Source organism: Rhinoderma darwinii, chromosome 12 (genome assembly GCF_050947455.1).
Source record: "Rhinoderma darwinii isolate aRhiDar2 chromosome 12, aRhiDar2.hap1, whole genome shotgun sequence".
NCBI classification, from domain to species: domain Eukaryota; kingdom Metazoa; phylum Chordata; class Amphibia; order Anura; family Rhinodermatidae; genus Rhinoderma; species Rhinoderma darwinii.
Window position 1 is genome coordinate 65,698,048 of NC_134698.1, and position 14,249 is coordinate 65,712,296.

A 14,249-nucleotide genomic window follows, 5' to 3' on the forward strand; every position below is an offset into this window, starting at 1 on the left:
TTAGATGAGGTGTCAAAGACACAAACGACCCGATGCCTTTAAAACGTAAAATTAAATCTAGGTAGATTAATCCGACCGCACTGTAACTTCAATGTTTCCCTATGAGCATAACAGGTACATTGGGAAAGGTGTGTTGTCTTTGAGAAGTTTATATGGGGGGGGGGGGGGGGGGCAGGTCACTAGAAGTAAGGGGTAGAATTGCTCAGCTAAATGTTGTTCTATTTCGGCTGTCATCAAATTTTTCAGTTTTTCTTGCAGTAAAGCCATATATATATACATAGCTTGTGTACTTCTCTCCTTAGCCCCCCTTATAGAGCTGAAAAATGAAGATAGGAGGCAAAGTGACACAATATTTCATTGAGCGCTTCTGTCCTCTTATTCTAGTGATTGTGGGGACCTCAACACCCGAAACTTCACCATATAGATTTTCTATGCCATTACTAGTATTGGTAAACTATCCTACCAAAACTCTGCCCAAAACAACAATCAAAGTGGAGAAGCATACCGTAGATCTGCTTATCTAGTGTAAATTAATGTATGTGAGTAAAGAAAACAGCAGAACTTCGTCTACAAAGTATAAATAGGCATAGCTAGCCATGCTCTCCTACATCTCATACAATACTGCCAGCGGTGCGCTTAGGGGCTTTCCGAGTACCTGGATCCCCCTCACACCCCAAGTAGTTCTGGAAAAAAAATCCAATTCGTGGCTGAAATTCTTTATGCCACCATTATGAGGAGCTTATAGCATTAGAATTTGTTATTGAGTTAAATGAGAGCTGTAAAAATCCTTACGCAGTGAGCTCCCTCTAGTGGCAGCTCCAGGAAGACAGAATTATATGATGTTGCATTATGAATTTGTGAAGGAATTGGAGGATTTGGAGCTTAAAGCGCAGCTAAACTTTCACAAAAAAAAAAATATTTAAACTGCTATTATGTCCCTCTATGTGAATACATTACTCCTAGCAATTTTTTTCACTTCAAAGTACCTTTTTTGCATCTTTTTTTTCTTGTGAAACAGTCCACATCTATTTTCTCACACCTCCTGATTCTGGCCAGTTGCTAGGGGCGTGTCTAAGGGCGTGTCTTGCTGTGTGTGATGTTACGATCTGTCTGTATCTTTCATGGGCAGTGAACTCTGAGGTGATCACTACAATACTGTGAGCGAGCAGTGAGCTATAATACTGTGAGCGTGCACGGAGCTATGCACAGCACAACACATTATATCCAGAGATGGAAATATCTCTGCACACTCCAGGAGAAAGCAATCAGTTTTTCTTTTCACATTCCCTGGCAAGTGCAGGGAAGATAAGACAGGACGGCAGGGTGATTGGGGGGGGGGGGGGACGGGGGGACGGAAGGAGCAGTCCTAGTCTTATCTGATGCTAATTAGCAGCTCAGATTAGTGTCCTGACGGTCTTTGCCAGAGAGAAGGGGGAAGAATCATCCAGGCATAGAGACCAGTGCACACAGTCTCTTCCATGCGCTCTGCTGCTAGAGAACTGTGTATTGTATAGAGGCAGAGAGACCTTCCTGACGTCACGATGGGGGCGTGCACATCTGACGTCACGATGGGGGCGTGCACATCTGACGTCACGATGGGGGCGTGCACATCTGACGTCACGATGGGGGCGTGCACATCTGACATCAGGATGGGGCCACCACCCACCTGTACCACAGGCAGCAGAATTCGTACACTGATACATTCAAACGGTGTACGGATTTCTGCTAGCAACAGGAGAAATACAAGAAATAAAATGTGGTAGAAAAGTGTCAGAGTGGCCATTTAAAACACATATAACACAAAAAGGAGCCCAAATTGATTGATAAATTATATTACAAAATATATTTATATTACACATGCTGCTAGAAAATAAAAAGTTGATTGAACGTTTAGTTACGCTTTAAGACAGAAAGCTCTGCCTGGAAAATTCAGCTCCGGTTTTTTTGAAGTGGTTATGCAACGCACGCGTTTCGTTTTTTGATGCGTATGTTGAGCCCAAACGTTTTTAGCCCAAAAACGCATCAAAAAAATGCAGCGGCCGTTCCCGGCATTTGTTTCCATCTCCCATTGATTTCAAAATGCCTCAAGATAGATTATGTCGCTTCTTTTTCCCCGCCAGCGTTTTTTTCCGCCTCCCTTTGAAATAAATGGGAGGCTTATTTAGCACGGTTTTCGCGTCAAAAACGCGCCAAAAAACGGTGTAAAAAGAGCCTTAAAAGAAAACAGAGCTCCGACCTTAAAGCGATCCGAGACCACTACTAACCCCTGTACCATCCTAAGCAATATAATAATATTAAATAATATAATTACAATAAAAGGTGTTAACAACTAAAGTACCATAGACCTCCAGGGATATTAGATAACCACCATGATTATCAATATTAATCCGTTCCTTACCTTAGACCACCAAAGGTATTCGATATTAAATCCCCCGACTATGACACATTATAACTGAATATATTCCTATGCTATGTCCTATCTTATTGTATCATTTGTTTCTCTAGATTTCCCGTAAGATGTTCCATCGGCAGCTGATCGTACTCCGGCTGCAAAACCTGCAGATATTAGATGGCATTTCCGTGACCTCTGAGGAGAGAGCACGGGCAGAGACTCATTTCCTGGAACAGCAAGTAAAACCGCACTTTCTATGTGTCCATTCACTTTATATCGGTCATTAAACATGGAATAAAAATGGAGGAATAGTCTCTGCTTTAGGCTGGATTCACACGAGCGTGTGCCTTTTGCGCACGCAAAAAACGCAGCGTTTTGCCTGCGCAAAAGGCACTTGACAGCTCCGTGTGGCAGCATCATATGATGCGCGGCTGCGTGGTTTTCGCGCAGCCGTCATCATTATGACACTCCATTTGGATGTTTGTAAACAGAAAAGCACGTGGTGCTTTTCTGTTTTCATTCATACTTTTGACAGCTGTTAAGCGAATCACGCTTGTCCCACGGAAGTGCTTCCGTGTGACATGCGTGGTTTTCACACACCCATTGACTTCAATGGGTGAGTGATGCGTGAAAAACGCTCCAAGAACGGACACGTCGTGACTTTTACGCAGCGGACCAACGCTGTGTATAAATCACGCACATGTCTGCACGGCCCCATAGACTAATATAGGTCTGTGCAACGCTCGTGAAAATCCCGCGCGTTTCACGGACGTATATCACGTTCGTCTGAATAAGCCCTTACACTTATATTACACCAGACACTTATTCACAGCCATGACATAACCACAATTCTCACACATATATGGACACTGCTGGGAAAAGCCTACGATATTCAGCACTTGAGAGTTTGGATTTTTTGGAGTGCTATGAATATAATTGCCATGATAAGGTGAAGCAATAACAATTGTAAAATTCTGTGGAAATAAAAAAGAAAATTGGGATTAACAGTATTAGAAATAGTTTATGGATAGGGATCACAATGCATTTAAATGTACATGGATGTAATGTTTGATAAAAGAAAGGTTCAGTTACGTCTGACAAATGTGCAAAGATGCATTGGGGAAACAGTCAGTAAGGTCATTACAAGTGGATTTATTGTTCAGGGTAGATAATAGTGCTGGCCATGACTATTGTAAAGTCGGTATCACACATAGGCCCTGTTCACACTGAGTTTTTTTGCAGGCTGAAAAATCTGCTTTAAAATTCCATTAGGAATTTTGAGGCAGATTTTGACCTGCCTGCACTTTCTTGCTGCAGATTTTGTGGTGTTTTTTGTCCGTGGCTGTAAAAGGGCTATATACACTTTCTCTACCTCCCGTTGATTTCAATGAGAGGTCAGAGGTGGAACTGCAGCAACAATTAGCATAACTGCCGCGTAAAAAAACGCCTCGCATTGAAATCAATGGGAGGTGGTTTCAAGCGTTTTTTGCTGCTGATTTAGGCGCGGTTTCCGTGTCAAAATCAGCGTAAAAAAAAAAAAGTCTGAACAGAGCCATAGTGTTTTGATGCATTTTCAGTGACGTTTTTCAATGCATTTTTTGCCCAGCCAGATATTACATTAAAATCTGCATTGAAATATGAGAATGTCTACAAACACCGCGTTTTTGTTGGTGACGTTTTTGTAGTCTGTAGCATTTTTAGCAAATGCAGCATACTTCTCTATAGAACTTCAAAAACTCCAGGAAAAACACAGGTGTATAATGACACAAAATTAAAAAAATGCCCACCAAAAACACCAATAAAACGATTGGACTACATGGTGTTCTGTACACGCGTTTTTTCCATAGACTTCTCTATAGGACTTTAAAAACACCATAACTGGAGCGTTTAGAAAAAAACAACACTGACCAGAAAATACTCGACAACATTGCTACAAACCAAAGAGCTGTGTATTTATGTTTCTCATATTTTACTATAGACTTTAAAGTAACAACTGGCCGCAGCCTTTTTGACCCAAAAATGCAGCGATAAACTTGGCTTGTGAATCCAGCATTTTGACCATCTGATTACTGCCTAATCTTGCAAATGCCCAATATATAAGTGACTTTTGAATGACCTGGGCACCCGGGTTGGTGCTATTGACGTCACTGTGCAAGCATTGTGGCAATACTAAGCGCTCATTCACATGGCTTTATAATGGCTCCATACAGCATCCAAGCTGTATTACAACACCCATACATTACAATGGGGCACTTCTGTACCTCTCCCTTTTCTGTCTGATTGTGTATGAATCACGGCATGCTCCATGGAACGCAATGTTACAAAGCTATACTGACCCTGTAATGACGTCGTATGGCGCACCCTACAGCAACACCTACGGCTCTGTAGGGCCGCGTGCAGGAGGCCTCAAACGGTATGTCCACCCTAGAGCACCATTTTTACCATTTCTATATAGATTCTGTATATTCTACAGAAAACACCGAGTAATTTCTAAGCGCATGACATTACTTGTACTGATACTGAGATCTTGTAACCGCTCCTGCATGTTTATGGGTTCAGCGGAAAATACCCCAAAGTTTATGGACGTCAGTGTTCCAGAAAAAAGACACTAATTTAGAGGACAATAAACCAAAGGGTTAAATAATTACTTAGTAAGTACAGTTGAAAAAAGACACATGTCCATCAAGTTCAACCAAGAGATGAGACAAAAATTCGACACATTCACATAGCGGCTGATCATTTTTTCTGGTTGTGTTTTTTTTTTTCCTCATGTGTGATCATTATCTGGTCAGAACGGTGGCACAGAAGCCGCACATCCAGTATCCACACTGATCTTGAGCAAGGCATCGCCGTTACGTGTTACCAATGTCTGCCTGCCAGGAGGGAACCAGCACCACATCTCCGGGCCTGATCTCTACTTAAATAATGCACAAGACGACGTCTTTCCAAATGAATCAAACAAATGTAAGTAAATTGCAATCCATTCGGGTACGTTTTATTTTTCTAAATGGCATTCAAACGCTTGTATAGTCCTCATATGTTAAACACGGAGAATCATAATCATGCCGCTAATTCAGCCTTTCATTCCTGACACACACTCAGGGCCCCTTGGCTGGCGAGCACGGAGCTGGGTGACTCTTAAGTGCTAATTTCTGCACAAATTATTTTCTGCCAAGAGTTGTTGACATAATTGAGCAACCCTAAACAGAGCTCTTTCTTTTAAAGCACCATGTATTAAAATCACAGAGACTAATTTCTAAACGTATGCTTAATGCTTAGAAACAAAAATGTCAATCAGCGGCAATTAAATAAGGACAAAGATGTCAGACCCCAGCAATTAAGCCGACATCCTTGCTGCGGATTAATGAAAATGTGTTTTTAGAGGTGCTTCGTAAAAACAGACGTGGAGTGTTGAATAAAGACACAATGTTGGGCAGCGCGTTTCATCCACACACAGCCGGGGGGGGGGCTCAATAAGCACCGGCTTTCAGAACAGCAGGTACTAGAAGAACGGCGGCCGCAGGATTGTCTGCGTCATCCACACAACTAGCCGGGTTCTGCCCGTTAGATTTTTGGCAATGCTGCATGTAGCCAATGTCACACGTGACCAATGTCACATTCTCCATGTCGACAAACTTCACATACTGACATCCGTACTATAAAATATACTGTATTTTTATTAATTTTTTCTGGTTTTATTTATTAGCGACAAAGAATTAGACCACGATGAAGATGCCCTTGAAACCACAAACACTTTTCAACTAAGCCGGCACCTTTTGGATTGGCGGATAAAGCAATTCCTTAATCTTAGTGTAAATAAATTGCTCCTGTACGAGCACAAGTCATTTGCGTAATTGGAGAAGGAAGCCATGGGGAAATATAAATCCCGCAGCCGCTCTCCCTGGCGCTGACATCAGCAGACAAATGCCATTTATGTCATTTATGGAAAAGCGAGGCTTCCTCTTACAATAACGGCCCAATTTTAGAGTTACTCCAGTTTAGTGGTATTCTGCAGAAATTTTTATGGAAATGCAGAGCAATTACCTAAAATATGGCTTAGAGTGCTTTCACACATGACGAATGGCATCATTTTTTTCCACCCAGGCAGATAGCGCTCGGCAAAACCATCCGTGTCTTACCACAAATTGCCACGGTTTTGCAATTCGTTTTTTGCCCGTGCAGCTTCTACGGGTGAAACAGATTCTTTCAACTTGTTTCAAGTTTTGCGGATTAGTAATTGGCCACACGGAAAAAAGACTATCGTTTTGGCATGTGTGAAAGCACCGTAAAGTCTTAGGCTTTGTTCACATCTGCGTTAAAGACTCCGTTAGGGGCCTCCATCGCAGATCCGGCAGGGATTACCGAGCATATTGCGCTATTGTACCCGGTAAAATCACGGACACCGAAACAAAAGGCTGACGGGACCTATTAAAGTCAATGGGTTACGTCGGCTGCCGGTGGTGTCCGTTGTGCAACTAAACCGTTGCTTCCGTTATTCGCTTGTTCTGCTCCTCTGAACAACGGAATGTCACAACGTAGATGTGAACGAAGCCTAATTCACACAGCAGTATTTTGGTCGGTATTAGGTTTTACGCCTCGAATTACGGCCGAAAAAAACGGCTCCAAACCGTCTGCAAACATCTGCCCATTGAATTCAATGGGTCTTCCGGTGTTCTGTGCAGACAGGTTTTTTTTTTTATGCACCGCTGTCAAAAGACGGCGCGTAAAAAGACGGCCGCCTCAATGAAGTGCATGTCACTTCTTGGGACGTAATTGGAACCGTTTTTCATTGACTCCAATGAAAACCAGCTCCAATTACGTCCGTAAAACATGCCGCGAAAAACGCGTGCGCTTGTCAAAACGTCTGAAATTCAGGAGCTGTTTTCGCCTGAAAACCGCTCCGTAAGTTCAGACGTATTTGGCGTTGCCGTGTGAACATACCCTTATGCTTCACTAGACCCTGCAGTTTGAACAAACTATGCATAAATACAAGCAAATATAAGAAACACTGGAATATATCTAGTTAGAGAAAAAAAAATGTCTCCACTTATCAGGCTCCTTTCATCTTCCCCTCTCCCTCCGAAGGGTATGTTCACATGGCAAACAAAAAACGGCTGTAAAATACGAAGCTTTTTTCAAGGAGAAAACCTATGATTTTCCAGCCGTTTTTTGCTGCGTTTTTTACGGATGTTTTTTTAGCTGTTTTTCTATTGAGACAATCCAAAACGGCTCTGAAAACGGCTCAAGAAGTGACATGCACTCCTTTTTTTTGGGCCGTTTTTTACAAACGGCCGCGTAAAAAAAACGCCCCGTGGGAACGAAACTTTGTTTTTTCCCATTGAAATCAATGGGCAGATGTTTGGAGGTGTTTGCCTTCGTATTTTTAGCTGTTTTTTGGGGTGTTTATAGCCCGAAAAACAGCTGAAAATAAGTTGTGTGAACATAGCCTTACTGTTCACTCGCTCTGAATTTACTGCTTTCTCCGTCTCCTCAAGACGAATTATCAGCTCGTTGAGGGATCAGGTTACAGCTGCCCATAGAAGTGGAGGGGGAGGAGAGTGAGGGAGAGGCAGAGAGGCACACCGAGACACTGCAGCAGCTTCTAGTAAGTGATTCACCCCAGTGCTGGATTCTCAGCTATACTGTTCATTACTGCAGTATAATCTCTGCCATGTTGCTGCTGCTTCTATATATGTGATACAGGGGATTCTCCTCTATGTGCAGTGAATAAAAGTCATGATAGCAGTTAGGCTCTGCCCGCTAGCTCAGAGACAACTGAGGATTAGAGAGAGAGCCTGCAGAGGAGAAAACTGCTAAGCAATGCAGAATACAAGTCACATAATGGCCAGAAATAATGTTATTCCTCATGTACACACGTATGACAGATCATTCTGAAAAGTTAGGTATGCTTTTGATATTTGTAAGCCAGAACCAGGAGTGAATCCAAAACACGGACGCGTTCTAGATCTTTCCATTACACTTCTTCTCGGTTATGTTACACTCTTGGTTTTGGTTTCCCAATACTGATGCAAAATACAGAACAAATACTATCGTGTGACTAAAGCCTAAGGTTTGATGAATGTAAAGTTCCCTCAGCTGCCCCACTCTATTTTCAGATTAATACAGCTTAATGATTTAATTAATAACCATATATTAGGCTGGAACCTCACGTCGCAGTTTAAATGCGTTTTTTCATAAAATCACGGCAAAATGGTGCGGCTTTGCCCCGATCTGTGGCGAAAAACAAATTTAAACTGTGAGATTCCAGCTTTAGGTAATTGTTGTTTATGCAATTGCCTAATAGGTTATCTAAGGCTTTATTCACATCTGCGTTGTAGGAATCCAACGCAGATCTGGCAGGGACTACCGGAGACAATAGAGCAGCATGTTGCGCTATTGTGTCCAGTAAAATCAAGGACCCCCTGACGGAACCCATTGAAGTCAAAGGGTCCCGTCAGCCGCCGGCGGTGTCCGTTGTACAACGGAACCGTTGCTTCTGTTATTCCCTTGTTCTGCTTCTCTGAAGGAGCAGAACAACGAAATGTTACGACGCAGGTGTGAACAGGGCCTAAAGTACATAAACGTGTCAGGTCCAGTCAGCCATCAGTCTAAGGTTTCCAGACTACAGTTTGTCATCAAATAGCCCGTGTCCGCTGACAAGACTGGTGGGTATCTTATCTGACCTTTTATTAGGTGTGAACTTTTGGATCTCCTAAAACTTTCCAGACCACTGCTATCTTAAACTAGAACTCTTATATAATGGCACCTATTGAAACCGCAGAGTAAAATGTACCGTACAACACAATCTGTCTGTTCCCTGTTTTCTTTTTTACGAATGTTGTTGAGCTAAAGGAAATTACAGGCCGGGGCTTATTTATAAATTGATTACAGTCTTGATAGACTTTTTTATATTTCAGACAAGAAAACCAAGCACCATGGAGGTGTGATGAATAACCCACGCAGCGTGAATGCAGAAATTGCTTTCAGGCAGTTGAAAGGAGGAACAAGTATTTCTTCTACGTACTTACAACAAGGCAACCAAAATCGTGCAGCGCAGTTACAAGCGAACAATCTGGAGCATGAAGGAAGGTGTGTACCGCTTATTAATGGCCACTGCTGGGACTACAGACCTGACAAACATATGCAGCTTTATTGTACCCGCGGCCTACACACAGTGGAAGGAGCTGTGCTGTGTGCGGAATCAATAGCCAGGAATATAAGACTTGTCCATCAGTAGAACTGGTAAAAATCACTGCTGATCCCGGCTGTCTGTTTCGGCTAAACTCCATAGCGACATTTCGATGTTCTTGAGTCGCAGTAAAATTGATGCACTTTTACCGCGACTCACTGGCGACCATATGCCACAGTGGAGGTCTAGCCTTACTGAGTAACACAACTAACAATCCCAACTGGAGACCAGGGGTGTGTCTGACACTGTAAGGGTATGTTCACACGTAGTCAACCAAAACGTCTGAAAATCCAGAGCTGTTTTCAAGGGAAAACAGACCCTGCTTTTCAGACGTTTTTTACCAACTCGCATTTTTACCAACTCATTTTTTTACCAACTCGTTTTTGGAGCTGTTTTCATTGGAGTCTATGAGAAAACAGCTCCAAAAACGTCTGAAAGAAGTGTCCTGCACTTCTTTTGACGAGGCTGTATTTTTACGAGTCGTCGTTTGACAGCTGTCAAACGACGACGCGTAAATAACAGGTCGTCTGCACAGTACGTCGGCAAACCCGTTCAAATGAATGGCCAGATGTTTGCCGACATATTGCAGCCCTATTTTCAGACGTAAAACGAGGCATAATACGCCTCGTATACGTCTGAAATTTGGCCGTGTGAACATACCCTAAGGGTTTCAAGGGAAAACAGCGCCTGATTTTCAGCCGTTTTTTAAGCAACTTGCGTTTTTTGCTGCTTTTTTACGGCCGTTTTTGGAGCGGTTTCAATGAAAAACGGCTCAAGAATTGACATTAACTTCTTTTCACTAGCCTTTTTTTTACACGGCCATTTTTAAAAATGCCCCGTGGGTACGGAACGCCGTTTTTCCCATTGCAATCAATGGGCAGATGACCGTTGTTTCAACCGAGTGTGTGAACGCTCCGTTGAAAAATAGGACATGTCCTATTTTACTGCGTGTCAAGCATCCCTCCATAGACTGTAGTCTTTTGGGGATCCGTGACAACGCGTCCTGCACGGGTGCATCTCGGACGTGGAAAACTGCAGTTTTTCACATTAGAGGTGGGCTACGTTCGTGTGAATGTAGCCTTAGGCTTTCTTTATACACAGTTTGTGTCGTGTTTATTTTGGCAAAAAAAACAATTTTTTTTAACAAATTTTTTGTGGTGTTTTGTGCTAATAGTGTGTTTTACGACCTGCATGGTTTTTTTTTTTAGGTGGCGTTTTTCACATTGCAAATTATGTGATTCAAACATCATGTGATGCAAAGATTCCTCTTTGCAACACATGGTGAATTTTGTAAAAGAAAAGAAAAGAAAAAGCCCCAAAAAACTTCAGCAAATGCAACTCACATTGACACGAGGAAAACAAAAAATAATCTATGGAGGTGTATGGGAGAAAAACGCCACTAACTGCTGGAAAAAAACGTCAAACCAGTGATTTTTGAAAAACGCTGCTGAGCAAAGAGACGGAACACAAAAGAAAAAATTGCACCTAAAAATACAAAACACAATATTTCAGCATTAACTTCCTTCTAACATCTGTCTGAAGGAAAAAAAATGGGGCAAAAAAACCCACCAAAAAAATACCAGGAGAAACTCCACAAACGACGCAGTGTTTTTATCTAAAATCCGCCCTAACGGGGTCAGTCACCTAACTGGGAGCCAATAATGGAACTAACATTTCAATCTGGGTCAGTGCATGAGGGGTCTTTGCACCACAGACCAGAGCACCATCTGCACTGTATTTGTATGTTCTGTCCATATTTGTGTTCGTTCAGTCTGGGTACTACAGTTTCAAAATTAGATTAAGAAATTAGATTGTAAGCTCACCTGGAGAAACGGACTGTTGAGTGGATAATATATGTGTATTTATGAAGATTAATTCTGTATGTAAACTGTAAAATGGTGATCAAAGGTGGCGGAGAGCTGGCGAAGATTTCCACAGTAATGTAAATTGTAATAAACTTGTCTGGCTGTTGTGGCTCCGCCACGTTTAGGAAACCATGCCCCTTTTCCAAAAAGGTTGAGAAGGGCGGCGAAAGAAGGGCAAAAGTTGCAGTTTGCATTGACTTTTGGGCCCTTTTTGTGATTTCTCTACACCAGAAAACGGATGTAGAAAGGTTGATAAATTAACCCCTTTGTTTGAAGCCACTTTTAATATTATATTAGAAATTGCATAAATATTCACTCCCAGGATCAGTCTGATAATAATCCACATTAATGGAGGAATTCTGCCCAAATATAAAATATAAACCTTTCTCATTGTGTATTTTTAGGGCCAGCTCACACAGGGTTTTATTGGCGCTGATTTTGACATGGAAACCGCACCGGAATCCGTTCCAAATGTCCGAAACCGCCTTCCATTGGTAGGCGGAGGCGTTTTTTTTCCACGCCAGCTTTTAGCCGCTGGTGGGGAAAAAAAGCGTTATGTTCTTTCTTGCCGGGGTTCCGGCTCTGACCTCCCATTGAAATCAATGGGAGGCAGAGAACGCGTTTTTCGCTGCATTATTTTTTTTCTGCAGCCCTAAATGGCCGCGGGCGAAGAATGGAGCGAAAATCGTGGCAAGAAAGTGCAGACAGGTCAAAATCTGGCTCAAAATTCCTGAAGGTCCGAGCACTGAGACCCCCACCAATCGCTAAAACGAAGCGGCAGAAGCACTTGTGTGAGCGATCAGCTGCTCTGTTTCTGATCGGCTTTTTTCAGAAAGCCGATGTAACGGTGTACAGGCCGAACAGAAACAAACACACGAGCCGATCATACGAGCACTTCTTCCACTTCGTTTAAGCGATTGGTGGGGGTCTCAGTGCTCGGACCCCCACCATTTAAAACTTCGGACATCTCACTACGACATGTATAAGTTTGTCGAACGTTTAGTTACACTTTATCGTCAGAAATCTGGGTCTGGTAATGTGCACTCTACTAACAAGTTCTTTTCATATTTTGCACGTTTTTGTTTTGCAGATTACTTGGAAATGGGACAGTTCGTCAAAACCGCATGTGAGGTTGTGGGCGGTTTTGGTGAGACAATTGCTACCTCAATGACATAATAATATGTATACGACACAAATAGTCATTGCCCTTCACTGTATATTTGTGTAATACACCGTCATTTATTTATAGGTTATGGCAACAATGTAACTCAAAGAAATCTATACGTTCAGATGATGTGGACAGATCGCTGTCTGCTGAATGTTATCCATACCGCAAATGTTACAGAATGAACCCTTATTAACACTGCAGTCCTGCAGCACGAAAACTCCTATAAAATAAAACCTATGAGTATTCGATATACTCAAGCCAATTCATTTGTACGGTTTTCTTTATTATTGTATTTATTTTTATATTGGTGTACAGTATATTTCTCATCAGTTTCTCAAATCGGCAGGAAATTTATCTCAATTAGGAGTTGAAATAAATCCTATGGTTGGCGCAATGGTCAAATATTTCTGCACGTAGCTGCTACAGTCTGTCTAATAAATGTTGATATGGAAGGCAGGGCATTTTATAGATATAAGCAGGTGGCAATCGTGTACATTACCCCCATTTCATCCAGGGAACGATACAGTACTATAGGCAGAAATTACCGAAAAAAATATCACTTCTAGGCATACTGCGTTTCGGAAAAAATGGCACCAGAGGCAAAAACTTCCACGAGCAAAAATGCATTGTGTGTAGAGAACTTCATATACTAGTATTTAATGTCCTCAAATATCTGGGCACCATGTTTAACAACCAAAATTGGTAACTAAAAAAAGCCACAAAAACCTGACTTTGACGCTGCATGTAAATCCAGCTTAAGGCCTTATTCACACGGCCGTTTTCAGAACAATGAGGCTCTGTGTGTGTATTCACACGGCAGTTGTTTTTTTTTTTTGACGGCCCATGAATATTGGCCGTCAAAAAATAGGACATGTCCTATTTTTGGCCTATTTCATGGCCAGACGGCCCTCATTGAAGTCAATGGATTGGTTTTTAATGGTCGTCAATCCATGTAACCACCATTAAAAACGGATCTGTCATACATTCACGATGGAACTATGTATCGTTGCTTTCATTGGATATGATTGTCACCTTCTACTTGGGGCTATACCCCTAATATTGTTTTCTTTATTTCTGAGGAAGTATTTACTTCCATTATGTTTTACTATATCTGTTTTGAAAATTAATAACACCTGAAGAACACAGTGCTGCATAGGTGAGTATCCAGCTTTCACATGCCATTTTAGGAATAAATGCAGAGGTAGTGTGCGCACACTACAAGGGCACTGTGGCGCTAGTACAGGGAGCACTGTGGCGCTAGTACAGGGGGCATTGTGGTGGTTCTACAAGGGGCATTGTGGCGGTAGTACAGGGGGCATTGTGGCGCTAACTAGAGGGTTGGTATGGCGCCAACTACAGGGTCAGTGTGGTGCTAACTACAGGGCTAGTATGGCATTATCCATCTTCAGGGGGCACTTTAGTAACATCTACATTGGCACAATGTTCAGATGGCACTACCTACATGGGCACTGTTTTTCACCATCTTCATCAGTATTTTGAACGGCCATTAAAAACGGACAGACGGACTGGAAATGGATGAAAATTTGGAAACCCAATGATGCAAAATGGCGATGAAAAACGGACACTTGATCCGTTAATAGTGGACATTTTTTTCATGTGAATATAGCCTAAGGA

The 14,249-nt window shown here is 42.2% G+C and overlaps 1 protein-coding gene across 5 annotated transcripts in view; it reads left to right on the forward strand.

The window, feature by feature from the left end:
- LRRC9 (leucine rich repeat containing 9) overlaps positions 1-12,876 on the forward strand; it is a 96,899-nt gene extending 84,023 nt beyond the window's left edge. For 4 of the 5 annotated variants that reach the window (XM_075843586.1, XM_075843588.1, XM_075843584.1 and 1 more), the window contains 4 exons: positions 2,506-2,631; positions 5,185-5,356; positions 9,310-9,481; positions 12,537-12,876. In XM_075843586.1, the coding sequence (XP_075699701.1) occupies positions 2,506-2,631; positions 5,185-5,356; positions 9,310-9,481; positions 12,537-12,576 (510 nt within the window). In that variant the 3' untranslated portion in view covers positions 12,577-12,876. The remainder of the gene's footprint in view (positions 1-2,505; positions 2,632-5,184; positions 5,357-9,309; positions 9,482-12,536) is intronic. The other variant, XM_075843587.1, reaches the window with a different exon arrangement.
- Positions 12,877-14,249: the final 1,373 nt, after the last annotated feature.